The 26493-nt window shown below is 46.4% G+C and overlaps 1 protein-coding gene across 3 annotated transcripts in view; it reads left to right on the top strand.

The window, feature by feature from the left end:
• The first annotated feature begins 1167 nt into the window (after positions 1–1167).
• Positions 1168–26493, top strand: part of PCYT1A (phosphate cytidylyltransferase 1A, choline) — a 53866-nt gene continuing 28540 nt past the window's right edge. The window contains exons 1-2 of one of the 3 annotated variants that reach the window (XM_040428401.1): positions 1168–1266; positions 21508–21688. In XM_040428401.1, the coding sequence (XP_040284335.1) occupies positions 21572–21688 (117 nt within the window). In that variant the 5' untranslated portion in view covers positions 1168–1266; positions 21508–21571. Of the gene's footprint in view, positions 1328–6160; positions 6280–21507; positions 21689–26493 lie in introns of those variants that run through there. The other 2 variants (XM_040428400.1, XM_040428402.1) reach the window with 2 other exon arrangements.

Genomic DNA, 26493 nt, shown 5'->3' on the forward strand with positions numbered 1-26493 from the left:
TAACCCCTTAAATTCCTCAGTTACTTATTCAAAATGCTGAAAATGTATATAGTTGGCAAGGTTGGCACCTGTTTTCTTGCCAATCCACAGTTTGGGCCAGGCTGGGTACAGTTGGGTGTTATAGAGGGGTCCTTACTCTTTATATTTCCACGCTTATATTAGTGGCCCAACAGCGTTTAACCCCTTAAAATCACCAGTTACTTTTTCAAAATGCTGAAAATGTATATAGTTGGCAAGGTTGGCACCTGTTTTCTTGTCAATCCACAGTTTGGGCCAGGCTGGGTACAGTTGTGTATTATGGAGGGGTCCTTACTCTTTAAATTTCCACCCTTAGATCAGTGGCCCAACGGCATTTAACCCCTTAAATTCCTCAGTTACTTATTCAAAATGCTGAAAATGTATATAGTTGGCAAGGTTGGCACCTGTTTTCTTGCCAATCCACAGTTTGGGCCAGGCTGGGTACAGTTGGGTGTTATGGAGGGGTCCTTACTCTTTATATTTCCACCCTTAGATCAGTGGCCCAACAGCGTTTAACCCCTTAAATTCCTCAGTTACTTATTCAAAATGCATATTTTTTCATCCATTTTTCACTATCGTTTTTTTTGTAAAAACACAAATAATTTAGATTTTTTTTTATTAATCTGATTGTTCACAAATAATATTTAACATTTATGTAGAAAAAAACAGATTTACTGCAGAGGAATAAGAGAAAAAAAGGTTTATTTGTCATAGTAATGTATAAGAAACTGCCGAATAAGAAACCAACTTCAGCCTCGTATGGACAATAAAGAGCATGCTGAAATATTGTCGCACAGGCGTTCTATAAAGGGATTTGCGACTATTTTTACGCCATCTACAAACACTCGTCCCTGATTGGCTTAATATCGGTCCACATAAAAGGGCCATTAGCCTATGTTCACACTTGTGTAGTGTCACCATTTGTAACAGAAATGACATTGTTCAGATGTGAGGAAACGGCTAGCAGTGTGAACAGCATATCCCCCCCTTCCTCAGCACAGTACACTTCTCAGCCACCTTACATTATCTTGTGTAAACGTTTCCACTCATATAAATAAGATAGACACTTGGTGTGCCCCACAAATCCACAGCAGGCCGGAACTCCAGGGCCCTTTCTCCAGTTCCCGGCGGACTGTTTACGCGGCTGCTCCTCTGTACAGCTGGCTATGAGCTGTACTTCCGGACGCTGCTGTCAGACTATGACACTAAGTAGCCCCGCCCGGAAACTGGACACGGAGACACCGGGAGGTGAGCGGCTCTGCGTCTTCCCAACTTGATGTGCCGCGGCTAGACGAGGCGGACTGCTCAGGTACGGGGAAGTAGTTACTGGCGGACATAGTAACACGTATCTATGTACATATAGGAAGGTAGTGCCAAGCAGGTAGATATAGGGAGTCTGTATGGACCCATGTCCTGGCTGTCAGCAGTATAAGGTGAGCCTTTGCTCTGACGCGTCAGCTCCTTCATGTCTATTACAAGCGGTCATTATCAGACCCCTGTGCCTGGTGGTTCCCGCACAGCTCCGGTGTATCCCCCCTTAGGGCTCATGCACACTGTGATCGGTCCTGGCAGCTCCTTCATGTCTATTACAAGATAAGCGGTCATTATCAGACCCTTGTGCCTGGTGGTTCCCGCACAGCTCCGGTGTATCCCCCATTAGGGCTCATGCACACTGTGATCGGTCCTGGCAGCTCCTTCATGTCTATTACAAGATAAGCGGTCATTATCAGACCCTTGTGCCTGGTGGTTCCCGCACAGCTCCGGTGTATCCCCCCTTAGGGCTCATGCACACTGTGATCGGTCCTGGCAGCTCCTTCATGTCTATTACAAGATAAGCGGTCATTATCAGACCTTGTGCCTGGTGGTTCCCGCACAGCTCCGGTGTATCCCCCCTTAGGGCTCATGCACACTGTGATCGGTCCTGGCAGCTCCTTCATGTCTATTACAAGATAAGCGGTCATTATCAGACCCTTGTGCCTGGTGGTTCCCGCACAGCTCCGGTGTATCCCCCATTAGGGCTCATGCACACTGTGATCGGTCCTGGCAGCTCCTTCATGTCTATTACAAGATAAGCGGTCATTATCAGACCCTTGTGCCTGGTGGTTCCCGCACAGCTCCGGTGTATCCCCCATTAGGGCTCATGCACACTGTGATCGGTCCTGGCAGCTCCTTCATGTCTATTACAAGATAAGCGGTCATTATCAGACCCCTGTGCCTGGTGGTTCCCGCACAGCTCCGGTGTATCCCCCCTTAGGGCTCATGCACACTGTGATCGGTCCTGTCAGCTCCTTCATGTCTATTACAAGATAAGCGGTCATTATCAGACCCCTGTGCCTGGTGGTTCCCGCACAGCTCCGGTGTATCCCCCCTTAGGGCTCATGCACACTGTGATCAGTCCTGGCAGCTCCTTCATGTCTATTACAAGATAAGCGGTCATTATCAGACCCTTGTGCCTGGTGGTTCCCGCACAGCTCCGGTGTATCCCCCATTAGGGCTCATGCACACTGTGATCGGTCCTGGCAGCTCCTTCATGTCTATTACAAGATAAGCGGTCATTATCAGACCTTGTGCCTGGTGGTTCCCGCACAGCTCCGGTGTATCCCCCCTTAGGGCTCATGCACACTGTGATCAGTCCTGGCAGCTCCTTCATGTCTATTACAAGATAAGCGGTCATTATCGGACCCTTGTGCCTGGTGGTTCCCGCACAGCTCCGGTGTATCCCCCATTAGGGCTCATGCACACTGTGATCGGTCCTGGCAGCTCCTTCATGTCTATTACAAGATAAGCGGTCATTATCAGACCCTTGTGCCTGGTGGTTCCCGCACAGCTCCGGTGTATCCCCCATTAGGGCTCATGCACACTGTGATCGGTCCTGGCAGCTCCTTCATGTCTATTACAAGATAAGCGGTCATTATCAGACCCTTGTGCCTGGTGGTTCCCGCACAGCTCCGGTGTATCCCCCCTTAGGGATCATGCACACTGTGATCGGTCCTGGCAGCTCCTTCATGTCTATTACAAGATAAGCGGTCATTATCAGACCCCTGTGCCTGGTGGTTCCCGCACAGCTCCGGTGTATCCCCCCTTAGGGCTCATGCACACTGTGATCGGTCCTGTCAGCTCCTTCATGTCTATTACAAGATAAGCGGTCATTATCAGACCTTGTGCCTGGTGGTTCCCGCACAGCTCCGGTGTATCCCCCCTTAGGGCTCATGCACACTGTGATCAGTCCTGGCAGCTCCTTCATGTCTATTACAAGATAAGCGGTCATTATCAGACCCCTGTGCCTGGTGGTTCCCGCACAGCTCCGGTGTATCCCCCCTTAGGGCTCATGCACACTGTGATCAGTCCTGGCAGCTCCTTCATGTCTATTACAAGATAAGCGGTCATTATCAGACCCTTGTGCCTGGTGGTTCCCGCACAGCTCCGGTGTATCCCCCATTAGGGCTCATGCACACTGTGATCGGTCCTGGCAGCTCCTTCATGTCTATTACAAGATAAGCGGTCATTATCAGACCTTGTGCCTGGTGGTTCCCGCACAGCTCCGGTGTATCCCCCCTTAGGGCTCATGCACACTGTGATCAGTCCTGGCAGCTCCTTCATGTCTATTACAAGATAAGCGGTCATTATCGGACCCTTGTGCCTGGTGGTTCCCGCACAGCTCCGGTGTATCCCCCATTAGGGCTCATGCACACTGTGATCGGTCCTGGCAGCTCCTTCATGTCTATTACAAGATAAGCGGTCATTATCAGACCCTTGTGCCTGGTGGTTCCCGCACAGCTCCGGTGTATCCCCCCTTAGGGCTCATGCACACTGTGATCGGTCCTGGCAGCTCCTTCATGTCTATTACAAGATAAGCGGTCATTATCAGACCCTTGTGCCTGGTGGTTCCCGCACAGCTCCGGTGTATCCCCCATTAGGGCTCATGCACACTGTGATCGGTCCTGGCAGCTCCTTCATGTCTATTACAAGATAAGCGGTCATTATCAGACCCTTGTGCCTGGTGGTTCCCGCACAGCTCCGGTGTATCCCCCCTTAGGGCTCATGCACACTGTGATCGGTCCTGGCAGCTCCCCTATGGTACAGTGTGTATCTCATGGTTGGGGGTCTTACTGACATGATGTGCGCACGGCTATCAGGAAGGACTAGTACTATACAGTCACTTCAGGGACTGTGGGCCGGTCGTGTGCGTTTGTTTCCTATATTCATCACACATATATTTTAGGGACCTAGAGGAGGACTTCTAGGACTGCAGCCACATTGCACCTGGAGGGCACTGATATATTACGGAGTTGTTTATTATGTTCTTATTATTGGAGTCGTGCGTTCAAAAAGCTATCACTGCCTACGTTCTGTGACCAGCGCCATCTGGGTAACCGAGCCCAGTGCCAACTAGGCATTGATCACCTGATTACAATGGTGCCTTTGTTTTGTTCATCCGTGGCTCCCTGCAGAGAGATTCTGCTTTGTAGGAGTATGCGAATGAGGCATCTAGTGCAACAAGGGCAGCACCGTTGCACTCAAGGCCCACTCCTTTCAGTAGACCTGTATTCTCGTGCATGTGTTGCACAGAGTGGCTTGGCCCCACCCTCGGTGCACTGCTCATTTGCAGCTCTACAAGATATTGGGAGAAATTCATCAAAACTAGTGTAAAGTAGAACTGGCTTAGTTGCCCATAGCAACCAATCAGGTTCCACCTTTCATTTTTCACAGCTCCTTTGGAAAATGAAAGGCGGAATCTGATTGGTTGCTAAGGACAACTAAGCCAGTAATGCTTTACACCAGTTTGATACATCTCCCCCATTGTCCTTGGTTTACCAGAGAGTTTCCTAGTGACAGATTCCCTTTAAAGGGGTTTCGACATATCTTATTGGTAGGGGTCCAACACCCAGCACCCCCTTCCGATCAGCTGTAGTAGCTCCGGCACTGAACTCCATTCATTGTGTAGTGGATGGAGCTGGTCACTTCAATGGGAGCAGCAGTGCAGCTACAGCTCCTTTACTACACCGTGTGTTCTTCCGGTGCTACTACAGAACGGCTGATCAGCAGGGGTGCTGGACCCTCACCGAAAAAATCCTGAGGATGTGCTAGCAATGTAAAGGGACCAGAGCATCTCTTTAAACAGGTTGTCTCGTGAAGACAACCCGTGGATGGACAAGAGTGGGGAACTGCTTCTTCTTTAGTGGATGGGGCCCGTCCATACATCACACGATCAGACAGTGGGTTGTAAGCTTAAAGGCGCTTTTTTTGTTAGTTTTTTTTTTTTTTTGGCTGAGGAATGCTCTGCTTTGTTGAATGCACTTGGGAACACAAATCATCAAGATCTTTGCAATTGCTGACCAATGAGGTGAGAAGTCTGGAGATGCTGCCGGCCATGGTAGCATGGTTAGGCCACACAGGCTGCTCGCAGCAGCACAATCCGTCCCGGCAGGGGTTCGCCTTGGTGCACTTGCTGTCATTCCAGTTCATCGTCAGGGATGACGTGACGGCCTAGGTGTATAGCGATCTACCGGAGTGATAAACCAACAGTTCACCGATTCTGGTGGTGATAACTGGCACGTCTGTGCGATGCCTCCTGTTCAATCATCCCACACAACTTTTGAGGTTTCATGTGGCTAAAAAACTTTTTTTTCAAGCTTTCTGGCTTTTATGCCCCTCCCACATGCCACAGATTGAAGCTAGGTGCTTGAAAATTCAATCATCTGCAGATCTTAGCGACGCCTGCTACTTCCTGGATTTGCGTGACCTTACGGCTTGTCCTTCTTGGTGTTTCAGTGTTGGGGAGGGTATATTGTACGGTATTTTTTGTTTTATATTTAACACAAGTAGGGACTTTCTTTAAGATGGTTATTACAGGTACAGCCAGCGACCTCAGGCAAGTGCTGGTCAGCTTTTATAGGCACAGTGTATGAACATGTATAGTGATGACATAGGTGACAAAAGGAGCTGGGTCTGCCTGCGTGGAGATCTCTCTGGGGGCCATTTTTGTGGTCAGTTATACGGTATGGAACATGTGCAGGCGCTTCTATTGGTGTGCAGCCGTCAGACTGTCATTGACATTCATTCTGACCTTTAAACATGTCAGCAGTTGAGGAATGGACTGGACAAAGTGCAGTGTGTCATCTGTACGTGAGCAGGTATTAGGGCGCGACCGTCCCTGGGAAGCAGTCCATATGCTCATCATCTTGATCCGTACTGGAACATTATCTGGTGGCAGAAATAACTGTAATGGAGAGTGCAGAAGAGCAGTAACCCATCGGAAAGGTGAGTTGTATCACTTATGACCTACCAGGTAAGAATTTAGGCACAGAGGAGATCTATAGAGTCCTCTACTTAGCTGGTACTGGATGACACTGCAGATTTACCGCACACACATAATATGCAACATGTGCATGAGACCATAGGACTTTTCTGCTCTTCTAAATCCATTCTTTTTCAGAATGTTAAAGTAGTGCTGGTTTGGGGTTGTCCCATGAAACAAAATCCTGGGTCTGAATAAGGGGTGGGCGATATGGCCTAAAATCTATATTGCGATTATAATTTGAAGCATGTGCGATATATATTGCAATATATTACTCTCTTCTGTATGTATATAAAAAATTACAAATTACAAAACTTTTCAAGAAATTTTTAATATGTGTATTGTGTAACAGATCTTTTTCCAAACAATGTAAAGATGAAGAGTAAGGGCTGTTTCACACGAGCGAGTCCATTGCGGGAATCACGCTCCGTGTGGGAGTGTGATCCTCCGCTCTGGACTTGCAGGAGCGCATGGTATTATCAAGGTTTATAATGCTATGTGTCTCTGCTTGACCTTATTACTACAGAATCATACTGACAGCTTTATGTCACTATCATTCTGTGGAAAAAAGGCCATGCAGAGACACATAGCATTATAAATCCTGATAATGCCATGCTCTCCTGCAAGTCCAGAGCGGAGGATCACACTCCCACACGGAGCGTGATTCCCGCAATGGACTCGCTCGTGTGAAACAGCCCTATGGCCCCTTTCACACGAGCAAGTATTCCGCGCGGATGCGATGCGGGAGGTGAATGCATTGCACCCGCACTGAATACTGACCCATTCATTTCTATGGGGCTGTGCACACGAGTGGTGATTTTCACGCATCACTTGTGCGTTGCGTGAAAATCGCAGCATGCTCCTCTTTGTGCGTTTTTCACGCAACGCAGACCCCATAGAAGTGAATGGGGTTGCGTGAAAATCGCAAGTGCGGATGCGGTGCGATTTTTCACGCACGGTTGCTAGGAGACGATCGGGATGGAGACCCGATCATTATTATTTTCCCTTATAACATGGTTAAAAGGGAAAATAATAGCATTCTGAATACAGAATGCATAGTAAAACAGCGCTGGAGGGGTTAAAAATAAAATAAAAAATAATTTAACTCGCCTTAATCCACTTTATCGCGGAGCCCGGCATCTCCTTGTGTCTCCTTTGTTGAAGGACCTATGGTGAGCATTAAATACAGTTACAGGACCTTTGATGACATCACTCCGGTCATCACATGGTACGTCACATGATCTTTTACCATGGTGATTCACCATGGTAAAAGATCATGTGACATACCATGTGATGACCGGAGTGACGTCATCAAAGGTCCTTTACCCAGGTCCTAAAGAAAGAATACAGAAGCAGATGCCGGCTGCTATCAAGTGGACTAAGGTGAGTTTAACATTTTTTTAATTTATTTTTTAACCCCTCCAGCGCTGTTTTACTATGCATTCTGTATTCAGAATGCTATTATTTTCCCTTTATAACCATGTTATAAGGGAAAATAATACAATCTACAGAACATTGATCCCAAGCCCGAACTTCTGTGAAGAAGTTCGGGTACCAAACATGCGCAATTTTTCTCACGCGCGTGCAAAATGCATTACAATGTTTTGCACTCGCGCGGAAAAATCGCGGGTGTTCCCGCAACGCACCCGCACATTTTCCCGCAACGCCCATGTGAAAGGGGCCTAAGTGTTTGTAAAACACAAATTTCATACATGTCCCTCAGAGCCAGTGCCATCAGCCCCATGGCATTTGCCATCATAATCATACATGTCCCCCAGAGCCAGTGCCATCTGCCCCATGACATTTGCCATCATCATAATCATACATGTCCCCCAGAGCCAGTGCCATCAACCCCATGGCATTTGCCATCATCATCATCATCATCATCATCATCATACATCTCCCTCAGAGCCAGTGCCATCAGCCCCATGGCATTTGCCATCATCATCATCATACATCTCCCTCAGAGCCAGTGCCATCAGCCCCATGGCATTTGCCATCATTATACATGTCCCCCAGGGCCAGTGCCATCAGATCAGCCCCATGGCCATCCTTTGCAAATGGATCTCTCCCCCCTCCCCCAGAAGAATCGCTGTTATTATACTTACCTTTCCTGCAGGGTGCTCGGCAGCAGCTGGCTGATGGAGTCCGAAGGTGTCGCGTCTTCTTCCCAGCATGCATTGGGAGTGACCTGACGTCACACACAGCGTCAGCCAGCGGGCTGACGCTGTGTGCACGCCAGGCCCTGTCCAGTACAGCGCGGTGCGGAGTCGGGAGGCCACGGAGCGGTGAGTGAGATGCTTCTTCAATTCACTACCGCTCCGTGGTCATATCGCGGTCTGGCGATATAGACAAAATCTGTATCGTTGCACAAATTCATATTGTGCATATCGCCTATATCGCCCACCCCTAGTCTGAATACATTTGTAGTTGTATGTAATTAAAAATGGAATATAGCTACCAAGTTATTCAGTTTAATCCATCTGTATAGCACCACCTGCTGTTTGTTCTTTTCCTTATTTCTCTGTCCACCTACGTAATGTCGCAGAAGTGGTCGCACATGCTTGGTTCCACCCTTCAACTGCCACTAACCCCATCTGTTGTTAGAAGCTGGGACAGTTACAAAAGAGTTGCAGCAGAAAGGACAGGCCCCCACGCTATTACTAGTAGAGAACTGCAGCAGAAAGGACAGGCCCCCACGCCATGACAGGTAGAGAGCTGCAGCAGAAAGGACAGGCCCCCACGCTATTACTAGTAGAGAACTGCAGCAGAAAGGACAGGCCCCCATGCCATGACAGGTAGAGAGCTGCAGCAGAAAGGACAGGCCCCCACGCCATGACAGGTAGAGAGCTGCAGCAGAAAGGACAGGCCCCCACGCCATGACAGGTAGAGAACTGCAGCAGAAAGGACAGGCCCCCACGCCATGACAGGTAGAGAGCTGCAGCAGAAAGGACAGGCCCCCACACTATGACAGGTAGAGAACTGCAGCAGAAAGGACAGGCCCCCACGCCATGACAGGTAGAGAGCTGCAGCAGAAAGGACAGGCCCCCACGCCATGACAGGTAGAGAGCTGCAGCAGAAAGGACAGGCCCCCACGCCATGACAGGTAGAGAGCTTCAGCAGAAAGGACAGGCCCCCACGCCATGACAGGTAGAGAGCTGCAGCAGAAAGGACAGGCCCCCACGCCATGACAGGTAGAGAGCTGCAGCAGAAAGGACAGGCCCCCACGCCATGACAGGTAGAGAGCTGCAGCAGAAAGGACAGGCCCCCACGCCATGACAGGTAGAGAGCTGCAGCAGAAAGGACAGGCCCCCACGCCATGACAGGTAGAGAGCTGCAGCAGAAAGGACAGGCCCCCACGCCATGACAGGTAGAGAGCTGCAGCAGAAAGGACAGGCCCCCACGCCATGACAGGTAGAGAGCTGCAGCAGAAAGGACAGGCCCCCACGCCATGACAGGTAGAGAGCTGCAGCAGAAAGGACAGGCCCCCACGCCATGACGGGTAGAGAGCTGCAGCAGAAAGGACAGGCCCCCACGCCATGACGGGTAGAGAGCTGCAGCAGAAAGGACAGGCCCCCACGCCATGACGGGTAGAGAACTGCAGCAGAAAGGACAGGCCCCCCTGAGCTGCCAGCTTAAAAATAAATCTGGCAGAGCAATTGGAGCTTTGAATGGGGAGATCCTTGGATCCATGTGAGGTACAGAGTAGAAAGAGACTGTCTCGTATAACTTTTGCTGCAGAATCATGACAAACTGTGATACGGAAAATCCGCCCCATCTGGCCGTACCTTAAATGTATTCTGTACTTGCATGCACTTGTCAATGGTTGCGACATGGAGCATTCCTTGAATACTGGAGCTCAGGGCAATTCTCTTACTGTTAGGCTCCATGGCTGTGAGTGACCGGCCTAATAACCTGGATTATCAGACATGGCTATATATAGGCTGAAATCTGAGACTTTGACCTGGTAGACAGGAGCAAGGAGATCAGCGGCTTAACCTTCTCATTCCTCCCGCGGGATCAGAGACCTGTATGTGCACATCCCGGGAGACTCTTGTGTCCAGCATGACTCCACAGTAGGTTCACCTAAGCTGAGACTCATCAGTGGGTTTCAGTAAATTAAGGGCTCATATATACGGCAAATTTATAGGTCCACAAAACATGGATAACGGCTGTGTTCGTTCCGCATTTTGCAGGACGTCTGGCCTATTATGGAACAGACCTATCCTTGTCCATAATACAGACAAGAATAGGACATGTTCCATTTAAATTTTTTTGCGGGTGCCACAGAACGCAGATGCGGATAGCACATGTACCCCATTGAAGTGAATGGGTCCGCATCCAACCCGCAAAAAATGTGGATCGGAAGCGTAAGAAGAAATACGTTCGTGTACGTGAGCCCTTACATAGAGAATGCTGATGTCAAAAGGTAATAACTTTCTTTAATTATACCAGGAACCAATTGTTTGGTTTTAGGTGGAGGCAATCCTTAAAGAGGAACCTGTCACCATGAAAATGCAATGTAAGCAGCATGTTATAGAGCAGGAGGAGCTGAGCAGACTGGTATATAGTTTATGGGAAAAGATTCATTTATACATGTAAATTCCTGCTTATTCTGAGCTTTTAAGTCATGGAGCCGGTCCTATCAGTGACTGACAGCCTTCCCTCCATGACTGTGTATACAGAGATAGCTGCCAGTCACTGATAGGACCGCCTCCATGACTGTGTATACAGAGATAGCTGTCAGTCACTGATAGGACCGCCTCCATGACTGTGTATACAGAGATAGCTGTCAGTCACTGATAGGACCGCCTCCATGACTGTGTATACAGAGATAGCTGTCAGTCACTGATAGGACCGCCTCCATGACTGTGTATACAGAGATGGCTGCCAGTCACTGATAGGACCGCCTCCATGACTGTGTATACAGAGATAGCTGTCAGTCACTGATAGGACCGCCTCCATGACTGTGTATACAGAGATAGCTGTCAGTCACTGATAGGACCGCCTCCATGACTGTGTATACAGAGATAGCTGTCAGTCACTGATAGGACCGCCTCCATGACTGTGTATACAGAGATGGCTGCCAGTCACTGATAGGACTGCCTCCATGACTGTGTATACAGAGATAGCTGTCAGTCACTGATAGGACCGCCTCCATGACTGTGTATACAGAGATGGCTGTCAATCACTGATAGGACCGCCTCCATGACTGTGTATACAGCGATAGCTGTCAGTCACTGATAGGACCGCCTCCATGACTTCAAAGCTTAGAATAAGCAGGAATTTCCATGTATAAATGACAAGTTATACTGAATAATTTCTTATAAAACTGTATATCAGTCTGCTCAGCTCCTCCTGCTCTATAACATGCTGTCTGCAGACTGCACTGCATTTTCATGCTGACAGGTTCCCTTGAAAATGTATATCCACCCAAGCTGTATAGTGCTTTCCTAGTAGATTTGGTTTCCTCATGAAATTGTGAGATCCACCATCTTAGAGTAATGTAATAAGTAGTGCGTTCCTCAATTCTTTATGACCAACACAAGATCAATCACAGAACATTGGGGGGGTCATTTATCAACTGGTGCCAAGGAGAGCTGGCTTAGTTGTCCATAGCAACCAATCAGATCCAAAGGAAATGAAAATTAAAAGTTTAATCTGATTGTGGCAACTAAGTCAGTTTTCCTTAGCACCAGTCTCGATAAATGACCTCCACTTAGTAGTGGATATGGGTATTATGTCAGGCGTAACATGGTCTATAGTTTGTATCAGGGGCTTCTGTGCATTCATGGCTAATGTAAGTGAAGCCAATAAAAATAGCCTAAAGTTATCAATGTGTTTTGGCATCACTACATAACATATATAGAAAAATATGCTGTTGCATTTATGGAGCCCTGGTGCCACTTTTTTCACTTCTCCCATGACAGCACCAAGAAAGAGAGAAGACCCGTCCCCAGAGACAGGAGACTCTCTCCTCCCACCTCGGTCTGGTTTCCTGTCTCTGAGGAGAACATGCAGTTTGGATTTTGCCTTAGATCTTTGCTTGGACCCTTTTGTTCTGTCTTCTTCCCCATGAGTGGTCCGGTGCTCGGGAAATGGACGGGCCTTACCTGCTGTCCCCGTAAAGCATTTGGTGCATCTTGCAGGGATGGTTCTTGGATGTGCAGAGTCACAGCATGCTGTATGGAGGGAGTAGAGCAGGGCTGGCCAACCTGCGGCTCTCCAGCTGTTGCAAAACTACAACTCCCAGCATGCCCAGACAGCCTACAGTAGGGCATGGTGGGAATTGTAGTTTTACAACAGCTGGAGAGCCGCAGGTTGGCCAGCCCAGGAGTAGAGCATGCAGGACCTTGTGTCAGGCGGCATTGCTGATGAACCATAGATGCTGACTCACCGGCTGAGTTGAAGCTCCGGAGGGAGAAGATGCGCGGTGAGAGTTGGCCGTCTAGATGCTTCCTAAGACGCTATTCACTGCAGCGCATTCAGAATCCGTACACTATAGCCGTATATGCGGTGTACTGTGGCTGTTGTAATGGATCGGTGTTACCCGAGTCCATACAGTTCTAGTCTGTAGCAGTCCAGGTTGCAAATGAAGGTGACAGTGGCTGGCTGTCAATGGCAGGACATGTAAGGGGTGCCGTGACACCAAATTTCCTTCAGCTGACTGCCGAGACAGCTGTGTAATGAAGGTGCCACCTGTGTCTGGATGGTGGGCATTGAAACTTCTTACAATGAGCCAGGCGTGTTTCAGACGTAGAGAATGGTCTATATGTAAGACGGCTTGGAACGCCGATCTTCATTAATGTGCACCCTAGTGTCCACTCCGACCACACCTGTAACCCTTTACATATCTGGCATTTCTATCTGGGTAGGTTATTTTTATTTTATTTTGGTCAATAAGAGTGCACTGCGCTTTTTCTACAAAACCCAACAAACATATGTTAACTCACCCTAAGGCCGAATGCACACGGCCGTGAACGGTCCGTGGTATCCCGGCTTGGATCATACGAGTGTATTACTGTAGTGCAGCGGCGGCATGAAGTGCACGGCGCCATGCGCTTCTGCTCTCAGCAGGATGCCAGGCCGGGATACCACGGACAGTTCACGTGTGCATTCGGCCTAACCTTTTGGTGACAGATGCCACTATATGGCATTCGCCTGCGGCATCAGTTTAAAGTATACGTCATGTGTATGCCTTAAACGTAGAACAAAAACGTGATTGGCTGAGCAAATATTTCCTGCGTGTCAGGGGACGTGGTAAGCAGCGGCGAAGGGTCGGTACGGTGGGTGTTGGTTTATTTTTTTAACCCATTTTACCCCTTTTTCTATATTATTATTATTATTATTATTATTATTAAAATAAATATATATATATATATATATATATATATATATATTTTTTTTATACCTATGTATGTGTGTGTGTGTGTGTATATATATACCGTGCAGGACGTTTGGCATTTGCCAGAGAACACCAAGATTGGCAAATTCGCCACTGGCGCCCTGTGCTCTTCACACATGAAAGCAGGTTCACACTGAGCACATGTGACAGATGTGACAGAGTCTGGAGACGCCGTGGAGAACGTTCTGCTGCCTGCAACATCCTCCAGCATGACCGGTTTGGCATTGGGTCAGTAATGGTGTGGGGTGACATTTCTTTGGAGGGCGGCACAGCCCTCCATGTGCTCGCCAGAGGTAGCCTGACTGCCATTAGGTACCGAGATGAGATCCTCAGACCCCTTGTGAGACCATATGCTGGTGCTGTTGGCCCTGGGTTCCTCCTAATGCAAGACAATGCTAGACCTCATGTGGCTGGAGTGTGTCAGCAGTTCCTGCAAGACGAAGGCATTGATGCTATGGACTGGCCCGCCCGTTCCCCAGACCTGAATCCAATTGAGCACATCTGGGACATCATGTCTCGCTCTATCCACCAACGTCACGTTGCACCACAGACTGTCCAGGAGTTGGCAGATGCTTTAGTCCAGGTCTGGGAGGAGATCCCTCAGGAGACCGTCCGCCACCTCATCAGGAGCATGCACAGGCGTTGTAGGGAGGTCATACAGGCACGTGGAGGCCACACACACTACTGAGCCTCATTTTGACTTGTTTTAAGGACATTACATCAAAGTTGGATCAGCCTGTAGTGTGTTTTTCCACTTTAATTTTGAGTGTGACTCCAAATCCAGACCTCCATGGGTTGAAAAATTTGATTTCCATTTTTTTTATTTTTGTGTGATTTTGTTGTCAGCACATTCAACTATGTAAAGAACAAAGTATTTCAGAAGAATATTTAATTAATTCAGATCTAGGATGTGTTATTTTTGTGTTCCCTTTATTCTTTTGAGCAGTGTATATAATCTGCTGGCCAACTCCTTTAATTGTGGTTGAACACAGTTTATTCCTTAGCTTAATGTTCAGTCATCACAAGACTGGTGTGGCTGTGTCTGGCATGTGACAACCCATGGCAGGGCTCACAGCCTGATACCCACTGCGCATACCAGTCAGTCCCAGATGAACGCTGTGCACTTTGCTGGTGCTATATTTAAATACCCAGATGTCGGCCTGGATTTATATTTACTGACCTCGAGCACTTTTGGTCATGTTCCCAGGCGTATGAGAAGGGCATATGACAAATCAAAATATTCTTTTTGTGAAAATTACTAATTTACTGTAATGGTGCATGCTACAAAATATATTGTACAATGTGCTAAGTAGGCATAAGCCATCTTACAACTGTGAGGGTACTTTCACACTTAGGGCTCATTCAGACGGCCGTATGCTGTCCGCAAAAATACTGAATGCTATCCGTTTTTTTGCGGATCCGCAAAAAAACGGATCTGCAAAAAAACGGATAGCATTCAGTATTTTTGCGGACCCATAGACTTCAATGGGGCCATGTCCTGATTTTCACGGACAAGTATAGGACATGTTTAATTTTTTTTGCGGATCCGCAAAAAAACGGATAGCATTCAGTATTTTTGTGGACAGCATACGGCCGTCTGAATGAGCCCTTAAAGTGAAAGTTTTCCGGCACGGAGTTCCGTCCTAGGGGCTCTATACTGGAAAAGAACTGATCAGTTTTATCCTAATGCATTCTGAATGGAGAGCAATCCGTTCAGGATGCATCAGTTCAGTCCCTCTTGAGAAAATACTGCAGCATGCTACAGTTTTCTCTCCGGTCCAAAATACTGATCACTTGCTGGAAATGTATTAGTTCCGGATCAGGCATTACGTGTTCCAGCAAAACGGATCCGGCTTTCCGGTCTGCGCATGCATGCGCAGACCTTTTAAAAATGCAAAAAATTTTTATACTGGATCCGTTTTTCCGGATGACACCGGAGAGAAGGATCTGGTATTGCAATGTGTGCCGAAAATAACCTCGCCACTGGGTTTTGGAGGGGCCTTTTTGCAATTTGCGGAACGGGCGGCCATTGATATAACTGTCTATTCTTGTCCGTTTTGTGGACAAGAATAGGACATGTTATATTTCTTTTGCGGGGTCGCAGAATGGAGCAACGGATGCGGACAGCACTAGGAGTGCTGTCCGCATCTTTTGCGGCCCCATTGAAGTGAATGGGTCCAAAACAATGGCCGTGTGCATGAGGCCTAAATCTGTGGAACTGTTTTGGGCAGGAAAGCCATGCTTGCGGTCGGCCAAATGTGACTTCCATGGAATTCGGGAACCCCTGCTCGGATCTGGGTGATTTTTGGATATGTTGTTCACCCAGATCAGAGCTATCCATGGATGTATACATTATGGGGATATGTGGGGTTTTGAGGTGTTTTCTGTGTTTTGGGGAAAAAATTGTGTTTTCTGTCTGTGAGTGATTAAGTTAGCCCATTATGTTTGGTAATTGTATCCCTGGCAGAGCCCAATGTGTTTTGGTAATTGTATTTTGTTGATTGCGTCACAGACAATGCCCATTGTATTTTGTTGATTGCGTTACAGACAGAGGGAAGGGGGTTTTGTGTATAATTGCTGGGAAGGCTAAAATATAAACTGTCATCACAGTCTTCTACAAGGGCCCCAGGGGGAGTGTCCCTTGCTAGGAGACCTGCATAAAAGGCTGAAAAATAACCCATTGTAGAGTCCCTTTTTTACATTCAACATAGAGCCTCGTCTCATGTGTGTGGGGATTGCTATACGTGTATACTCACCTGGTTAATACTCCTAGCTCTTGTAAGAGCTGTTCCTGGTTCCTGTGGTGGTATCGGTGTCGAGCGGAGTGCTTGAAGTCCTCGGGAGGCACAGGGAGCATCCATCAACGGAGGTACGCAGTCGGGGTGTCAGGAGATTAGAGATGGGAAGTTCGGATCTTTTTCATGAATCGGTTCATTTGAATCAGTTCACTCAAAAGAACCGATTCATGAATCGGATCTTCGGTTCACTTCCTGAGCCGGCAGAAGCAAGTGAACTGAAGATCCATGCGCATGCTCAGCTCATCGAATCTTCGGTTCACTTGCTGAGTCGGCTCTCAAGTGAACCGAAGGTCAGGAGGGACTCACTCCTGGCAAACACAGCTCTGCTGCAGTGGAGCAGACTGTGATGTTGTGGCTATAGTTATTGCAAGGACTCAGATAATTGTCTGAGAGTTTATTAGTTAAAAGAATCATGTCACTGAGTCCCTACCAGACTTCCTGCTCTGCTACAGCATGTAGCAGAGCTGTGTGTGTACAGGGTGCATGTAGCAGTGTAGCAGAGCAGGAAGCCTGGTAGGGACTCGGTGACACAGTCTCTGACTCATTTGATTCTTTTAACTAATAGACTCAGACGATTCTCTGAGTCCCTGCAACTCCCCCTGTGCTGTGAGTCAGTGCTGGACTGCTGGTTGCCTCTGATTGGTTGGAGGGGAGGGGCGGGGCTAGCGTCCACTGTCTGCTCCTATTACACTGCCTGCTGCTGCCTCTATGCTAATCTGACTGAGCCGTTTCATTCGGATCAGCTCAGTCAGAGGAACCGACTCTTCCGGATCAGTGAACTGAATCGGTTCAAAAGAACGATTCGTTCATGATCCGGACATCACTACAGGAGATCCTTTACACAATGCATTTGTCAGACGGATCCGCATCTGGATCCGTCTCACAAATGCATCCGTTTGTGTCTGGATTGCCGGATCCGGCAGGCAGTACCAGCGACAGAACTGCCTGCCGGAATAATCTGCCGCAAGTGTGAAAGTACCCTAATACGTGTATTTTTCCACAGAAAATGAGGGCAAAGACAAGTCAATGACATGTTCAGTATCGCATGTGTTATGTGTCACAGAACAATCTTTCATTTAGATTTAGAAGTATTGAGGGGGCCATTTATTAAGGCTGGCGCTTGATGCGCTGGCCGTGTGACTTGCTGAAATCTACGGCAGCTCCTTTGCTGGCATAGATTAAGTCATTTTCCATGCCCAAAGCAGGCATAGTAAATGACAGGCCGGCCTGCCCCCTTTTCCCACCACTTCGGAAAAGTGGCAGCTTTGGCTTAAAATCCCCTTTGCGACCGAATCTGCGACAGAAAGTGGTGTACTTCTCATCGTAAATGAGCCCCCTGAGATTTTAAGATTTGGAACAAAGATGACTATGTGACCAAACTGCGTCAAACCTCCCCTTCTGACTTATACCCCTTTCCCTCATAGGCGGTAAGGGATTGTGGACAGGGCCCACTCCCTCCGTACTCCCTCTTGGGCCACGCAGTGGTGTAACTGGCTGCCATGGGAATTTAATTGGATGATTATAGGCACATTTCTAATGTCTTTCTGCTTGCAATGATATGAAGTATATCACCGACACCTGTGGAGAAGTGTGACTGCCTTCCTGTCCCTTCATGCAGCCGTTTGCTCCTCTCTTATTGTCATATCCGTATGCAGATTAGAAGAATGATTGATTATATATATAATCTATTGGGTATGTTTTAATGTTCCTTTTTATGTCATTTTGGAGGGAAGAATTAATCGTAATCGAAAAACATTACATGATGACGCATCTGGGCTAAAGCCATCAGTGATGCATCATTAAAGGGAATCTGCCCCCCTCGATTATTTACAGCAATACATGAGTAGTATTAATATGTATTGCAGAAACAGAGTCCAGATCACGATTTTATTTTCCGACTGCTCCCCGTACATGCGCACACGAGTCCTCTCAGTTATGTTAGAACAGCAGTCCTGACTGGGTCTGTCGGTGCAGCTTTGAGAGCTGGCAGTAGGAACATGAAAAAAGTGATCTGGACTCCTTATCTACTACACATAAATCAGGGCTCACAAAACTAAGTTAAAAGGGTTATACCGAATAAGCAAACATAGCCGCCTTCCTCTACAAAACAGCGCCACACCCGTCCGTAGGTCGTGCCTGGAATTACAGTTCAGCTCCACTGAAGTCAATGGGGCTGAGTTGCAGGACCACACGCAATCTATGGACAGATGTGACACTCTTTTTGGTAGAAAGCAGCCATGTTTTTCCTGGACAGTCCCGTTAACCTCTTGGCAGCCGGCTAGTTTTCTTATTTCACTGCTTGCTTAAAGGGTTTCTACCACTTCGTTTCACATATTTAGCTGTCAGACACTAGCGATCCGCTAGTGTCTGCTCTACCAAACCATCCTAATATAATTGCTTTTGGGGCAGCCGTTTTGCTAAAAAAAGAACTTTTATTAATATGCTAATGAGCCTCTAGGTGCTATGGGGGCGTCATTAGCACCTAGAGGCTCCGTCTACCTTCAGAAACTGCCGCCGCCCAGCGCGTCCCTCCAGCCCGCCCATCTCCTCCTGAATGCGATCCTCCCTGTGAGCGCCTGTATTCGGCGCATGCGCCGTGAATGTCTGACCGCTTCCCTGCTCAGACATCTCCACTGCGCCTGCGCGATGACGTCATAGTGCTCCGAGGAACAGGCGCAGTGGAGATGTCTGAGCAGGGAAGCAGTCAGACATTCACTGCGCATGCGCCGAATACAGGCGCTCACAGGGAGGATCGCATTCAGGAGGAGATGGGCGGGCTGGAGGGACGCGCTGGGCGGCGGCAGTTTCTGAAGGTAGACGGAGCCTCTAGGTGCTAATGACGCCCCCATAGCACCTAGAGGCTCATTAGCATATTAATAAAAGTTCTTTTTTTTAGCAAAACGGCTGCCCCAAAAGCAATTATATTAGGATGGTTTGGTAGAGCAGACACTAGCGGATCGCTAGTGTCTGACAGCTAATTATGTGAAATGAAGTGATAGAAACCCTTTAAAATGGCATAACAGCTTTATTCTGTGGACCAGTATGATTATGGCAATGCCAAATTTATATAGTTTTAGTATGTTTTGCTACTTATAAAAAAATAACCTTTGAAAGATGAGATTTGAAATCAAATGATTTGCATTGCAGTCTTCTGACATACATAAATTAGTAAGCCGTATGAGGGCTTGTTTCTTCAGGGTTGGGCTGTAGTGCTTATTGGTACCATTGGTCCATTTAAAAAAAATGTGTTTTAACCTTTTTTTAATCCCCCTTGGAGACTTGAATGTGCAATTGTTCACATGCTTATACCATAGACTGCAATGGTCCACTGTTGCAGCCCATGGGGATTCCCCATACCCCATTTGGCATGACTTAACAGGCAGTTTAGAACATAAGGCCTGCGCGCTTTCACAAGGCCCCAGACTACCATAGTAACTGATCAGCATCCCACGATTGGAGGTTAAAGGGACTCCTCTCCATCTGACTAACCTTCTGGCATTGGCGGTATCTGCAGTCACTGTGGGTGGGTGGGAGCCGTATTACACAGTCCCATTTGCCAGGATTGTCATTTTTGGTCACCTCACCCCCACAAAAAAAATAAAAAATGATCAAAAGATCCCATGTTTCCCAAAATGTTATCAAAACAAATCTATAGCTTGCCCTGCAAAAATGAGCCCTCACATAGCTACATTGGCAGAAAAATAAATGTATGGGTGTCAGAATATGGCATATCTATTAAGGGCATATTTGTACAGATTTGGCTGACCCGTTACATGTACACTTGGCAGCTGAAGACATCTGTGTTGGTCCCATGTTCATATCTGTCCACACTGCTGGGAAAAATGATGTTGTAATATATGCAAATATTCCTCTAGGAGCAACGGGGGCGTTACCATTACTCCTAGAGGCTCAGCTCTCTCTTGCACCTACCACACCCTCTGCACTTTGCTTGACAGGGACAGACAGTGTAAATGTGATCAGGCCTGCCTGTTAATCAAGTGCCAGAGCAGTTGCAGAGAGAGCTGAGCCACTAGGTCTAGGAGTAATGGTAACGCCCCTGTTGCTCCTAGAGACTAATTTGCATTTATTAAAACATTTTTCTCAGCAATGTGGGCACATATTTCTCATGGGACCAACACAGAGACCTTCAGCTGCCAAGTGTACATGTAACGGGTCAGGCAGTGTCATAGGTACAAATCTGCTGACAGATGTACCATTTAAAAGTAGTAAAATATAACAAAAAAACATAAATCTGGTGTCCCCATAATCGCACTGACCAACAGAATAAAGGCCGTGTCATTACTGTGCAGAGAACACTAAAACCCTAAAAACAAACATAATTTTTTTTTTGTTTCCCCCCCTACCCCAAGTTCTAAAAGTTATACAATTCACCTGATGTACCCCAAAATGGTGCCATTAAAATACAACTTGCTCCGCATAAGACCACCCTCATGGCTATCTCGATGGATAAACAAAACATTGTGGGTTTTGAAATGTGGAAATTAATAAGCAAAAAAAACAGTGCTGAGCCAAAAGTACCAGACTAGACTGTGTCCTTAAAGGGGTTAGCCAACACTATAAATGCTCCCCCATATGCCAGGCCCCTCACACTGAATATACTTACCTGACTCCCTGCGCCGCTCCAGGTCCCCGTACCGCCGCTGCCCGGATGAAAACATCCTGTGTCAGAGGGGAGCAGCCAATGGCGGGCGGTGACGCGATGCTAGGGAGGCTCATCCCTGTCTGCCATTGGCTGCTTCCCTCTGACACAGGATGTTTTCATTCGAGCACGGGGAGTAGCAGCAGCGGCGGTACGGGGACCAGGAGCGGCGCAGAGAGTTAGGTAAGTATATTATGGGGGAGCATTTTTATAGTGTTGGATAACCCCATTAACGGGATAACAACTGTAGAAAACTAGTGTTTGAGCTACTTCTATCTGAATGTAATCTGGTCATATTGCTGCTAACTCTCCATATTTTTTTCAATAGGTAGAAAGAAAACATATGATATATTTATATAGACCTCCACAAGACACCCCCTCACCTCTCAGTAATGGAGCCTCAGAACACTACAAAGCTTGTGTCTCGCAAGAGACGAAAAGATATCCTGGGACCCAATGGAACAACAGATGAGGATTCTGTGCCTACAAAGATTTCCCGTCATATGACAGTAAGTCATGCTATTTAGTTCCTCAAGCTTCTGGCTCTATTTCGGTTTCAACATTTTCACAAATCCACATGTATTGTAGCACTTATCCTTGCATTATTTATTTCTGCTGACTATGAAGCAGTCTGCCCTTGTTTCGTGGACTCTTAAGAAAACGTTCCTGCTTCCCCCAGCGAAGATCAGGGGAGGCGGAGTGTGTGTGCGGCAGCCTCTGTATTCCCTCAATGATCGGAAGCTGCTGCACATTAGATCCTATGGAGCCTCTGCCTGGTGCAATTCCACCAGTGTATTTGTCATGTCTATCAGAGAAGCAATCTAATGACTGCTTGTTATAGTTCCCTTTGGGAACTATAAAAAGTTTTTAAAAGTATTTTAAAAAATGAATAAAATATAAAGATTAAAATCACCCCCCATTTTCCCCCAAAATGAAAATAAAAATGCATAAACAATAAAAAATACACATCATGGGCATTGCTGCGTGCGAAAAAGCCTTTATTATTAAGATATACGGCAAAACAAAAAAGTCAAAATGGCCGATTTTTTTGTTGCTTCACCTCCCACAAAAACTTAAATAAAAAGTTATCAAAGTCTTACACACCCTAAAATGGTATCAATGAAAATTATAGATTGCCCCCCAAAAAATTTGCCCTAACAACCAGGGTGGATTTGATTTAAATCACTAGTCAGTAAGGCTTGATTTAAATCATAGTTTTCTACATAAAGACTAATTCTTGCTGGTATAACTTATAATATGCAAGTAGATGAAGATTTTTAGAATAACAACTTTTCATATTAGTTTGATTAGGTTGATTCTCCATTCATAGGTTTGTAGAAGTTAGGATTAAGGTATTTTTCTCAACTCTGTTCATGTTATAACATTTTTGCTGTGAAGAGGAGGCATGTGATCTCTGCTGAGTCAAATTCAGTTTTGAGAACTGCAAAAGTAAACCAAGCATCTGTGATAATATCTTGTAGCCAGAGAAACTGCCCAATAATCTTACAAAAACCTCTGGAAGAGCAGGACATTGTGAATGGATTCATGGAATTTATTTACCCAAAAAATTACACATATAGAACCCTAGAATGTGTCGGCAGATAAGAAGCATTTGGCCCATCTAGTCTGCCCAATATACTGAATACTATGGATAGCCCCTGGCTTTATCTTATATGAAGGATGGCCTTATGCCTATCCCATGCATGCTTAAACTCCTTCACTGTATTTGCAGCTACCACTTCTGCAGGAAGGCTATTCCATGCATCCACTACTCTCTCAGTAAAGTAATACTTCCTGATATTACTTTTAAACCTTTGCCCCTCTAATTTAAAACTATGTCCTCTTGTAGCAGTTTTTCTTCTTTTAAATATTCTCTCCTCTTTTACCTTGTTGATTCCCTTTATGTATTTAAAAGTTTCTATCATATCCCCTCTGTCTCGTCTTTCTTCCAAGCTATACATGTTAAGGTCCTTTAATCTTTCCTGGTAAGTTTTATCCTGCAATCCATGTACTAGTTTAGTAGCTCTTCTCTGAACTCTCTCCAAAGTATCAATATCCTTCTGGAGATATGGTCTCCAGTACTGTGCACAATACTCCAAATGAGGTCTCACTAGTGCTCTGTAGAGCGGCATGAGCACCTCCCTCTTTCTACTGGTAATGCCTCCCCCTATACACCCAAGCATTCTGCTAGCATTTCCTGCTGCTCTGACATTGTCTGCCTACCTTTTAAGGCCTCTTTCACACGGGCGTTGCGGGAAAATGTGCGGGTGCGTTGCGGGAACACCCGCGATTTTTCTGTGCGAGTGCAAAACATTGTAATGCGTTTTGCACTCGCGTGAGAAAAATCGCGCATGTTTGGTACCCGAACTTCTTCACAGAAGTTCGGGCTTGGGATCGGTGTTCTGTAGATTGTATTATTTTCCCTTATAACATGGTTATAAGGGAAAATAATAGCATTCTGAATACAGAATGCATAGTAAACTAGCGCTGGAGGGGTTAAAAAAATAAATAAAATTTAACTCACCATAGTCCACTTGATCGCGGCCCGGCATCTCCTTCTGTCTCCTTTACTGAACAGGACCTGTGGTGAGCATTCATTATAGGTCAAGGACCTTTTGATGACGTCACTCCGGTCATCACATGGTACGTCACATGATCTTTTACCATGGTGAATCACCATGGTAAAAGATCATGTGACGTACCATGTGATGACCGGAGTGACGTCATCAAAGGTCCTTGACCTATAATGAATGCTCACCACAGGTCCTGTTCAGTAAAGGAGACAGAAGGAGATGCCGGTCTACGCGATCAAGTGGACTATGGTGAGTTAAATTATTTTTAATTTATTTTTTTTAACCCCTCCAGCGCTGTTTTACTATGCATTCTGTATTCGGAATGCTATTATTTTCCCTTATAACCATGTTATAAGGGAAAATAATAATGATCGTCTCCTAGCAATTGTGCGTGAAAATCGCACCGCATCCGCACTTGCTTGCGGATGCTTGCGATTTTCACACAACCCCATTCATTTCTATGGGGCCTGCGTTACGTGAAAAATGCACAAAGAGGAGCATGCTACGATTTTCACGCACCGCACAAGTGATGCGTGAAAATCACCGCTCATGGGAACAGCCCCATAGAAATGAATGGGTCGGTATTCAGTGCGGGTGCAATGCGTTCACCTCCCGCATCACATCCGCGCGGAATACTCGCTTGTGTGAAAGAGGCCTAAGTCTTCTGAAATAATGACCCCTAAATCCCTTTCCTCAGATACTGAGGTTAGGACTGTATCACAGATTTTATATTCTGCTCTTGGGTTTTTACGCCCCAGGTGCATTGTTTTGCACTTATCAACATTACATTTTAGTTGCCAGATTTTTAACCATTCCTCTAGTTTTCCTAAGTCCTTTTCCATTTGGTGTATCCCTTCAGGAACATCAACCCTGTTACAAATCTTTGTGTCATCAGCAAAAAGACACACCTTACCATCGAGGCCTTCTGCAATTTCGCTGATAAAGATATTAAACAATATGGGTCCCAGAACAGATCCGTGAGGTACCCCACTGGTGACAAGACCTTGGTCTGAATATACTCCATTGACTACAACCCTCTGTTGTCTTTCCCTCAGCCACTGCCTAATCCATTCAACAATATGGGAGGCCATGTACAGCCTTATTCTACATAATTAAAAAAACTAATCTTTATTTCATGATGGAATAACCTTTGGCTGGTAATATATTTTCCTCAAAAAGCATTTTCTATAAAAATGTATTTAAATCATAGATTTTTATCCACCCCGCTAACAACTCCACACACATAACTTTCAGAAAGTTATAGGGGTCAGAATATGGCGACGAAAAGTAAAAAGAAAAATGTAACTTTCTTTTTTTTTTTCTTTTCAATATTAAACGCCAGAAAAACTATACATATATGGTACTGACCTGGAGAATGAAAGCAATCATTGGTCGATTTTACCATATAGGGAACGTCATAAAAACCCATAGAACTGTTGAAATATTTTGTTTTTTTTCCAATTTTGCTGCATTTGGAATTTTTTTCCAGCTCCCCACTACATTGAATGCAATATTAAATGGTGGAATTAGAAAGTGCAGCTCGTCCCACAAAAAAAGTCCTCATATGTGAACGGAAAAATAAAAAAGTTATGGCCCTGCAAAGGCAGGGAGTAAAAAACTAAATAAAAAAAACCTCTAGGGCTCAAAGGGTTAATACCAGATTATGGTCATTATAGGATTCAACCCATGAAACTCTTCTTCAAATTCACGCTGATACTACATACTGGGTTCCCGTTGTTGCCACTAGAGGGAGGTTGTGAACTGTTTTTATATAAGGATACACCTACCCGAACCCCACTATTTTGTTACTGAACAGTTCTCATGGTATCCGGGGGCCTTAGTACCCCTATTAAAGGGTTTCTATCACTTCGTTTTCACCTAATTAGCTTTCAGACACTAGCGATCCGCTAGTGTCTGCTCTCCCAAACAATCCTAATATAACTGTTTTATTGGGCAGCCGTTTCGCTAAAAATCGAACTTATATAGATATGCTAATGAGCCTCTAGGTGCTATGGGGGCGTCATTAGCACCTAGAGGCTCAGTCTACCTTCACAAACTGCCGCCGCCCAGCGCGTCCCTCCAGCCCGCCCATCTCCTCCCGAATGCGATCCTCCCCGTGCGTGTCTGTATTCGGCGCATGCGCAGTGAATGTCTGACCGCTTCCCTGCTCAAACATCTCCATTGCGCCTGCGCCGATGACGTCATAGTGCTCTGAGGAACAGGCGCAGTGGAGATGTCTGTGCAGAAAGCGGTCAGACATTTACTGCGCATGCGCCGAATACATACGCGCACGGCGCATGCGCGAAATTCATCCGCTGGCTCACAGGGAGGATCGCATTCGGGAGGAGATGGGCGGGCTGGAGGGACGCGCTGGGCGGCGGCAGTTTGTGAAGATAGACCGAGCCTCTAGGTGCTAATGACGCCCCCATAGCACCTAGAGGCTCATTAGCATATCTATATAAGTTCATTTTTAGCAAAACGGCTGCACCAAAAGCTATTATATTAGGATGGTTTGGGAGAGCAGACACTAGCGGATCGCTAGTGTCTGACAGCTAAATATGTAAAAACGAAGTGATAGAAACCCTTTAAGTCCTTCCAGAGTATGATGGGATAACAGTAAAAGCACAATATACTGCAGTACAGAAGTATTACATTATTGACACAGGCAATCAAATGATCACAGGTTCACGTCCCTTGCCCGGGGTTGGGGATTGTTAGACAACATTTCTGGCCGGATTTTC

The sequence above is a fragment of the Bufo bufo genome, chromosome 4, assembly GCF_905171765.1.
Source record: "Bufo bufo chromosome 4, aBufBuf1.1, whole genome shotgun sequence".
NCBI classification, from domain to species: domain Eukaryota; kingdom Metazoa; phylum Chordata; class Amphibia; order Anura; family Bufonidae; genus Bufo; species Bufo bufo.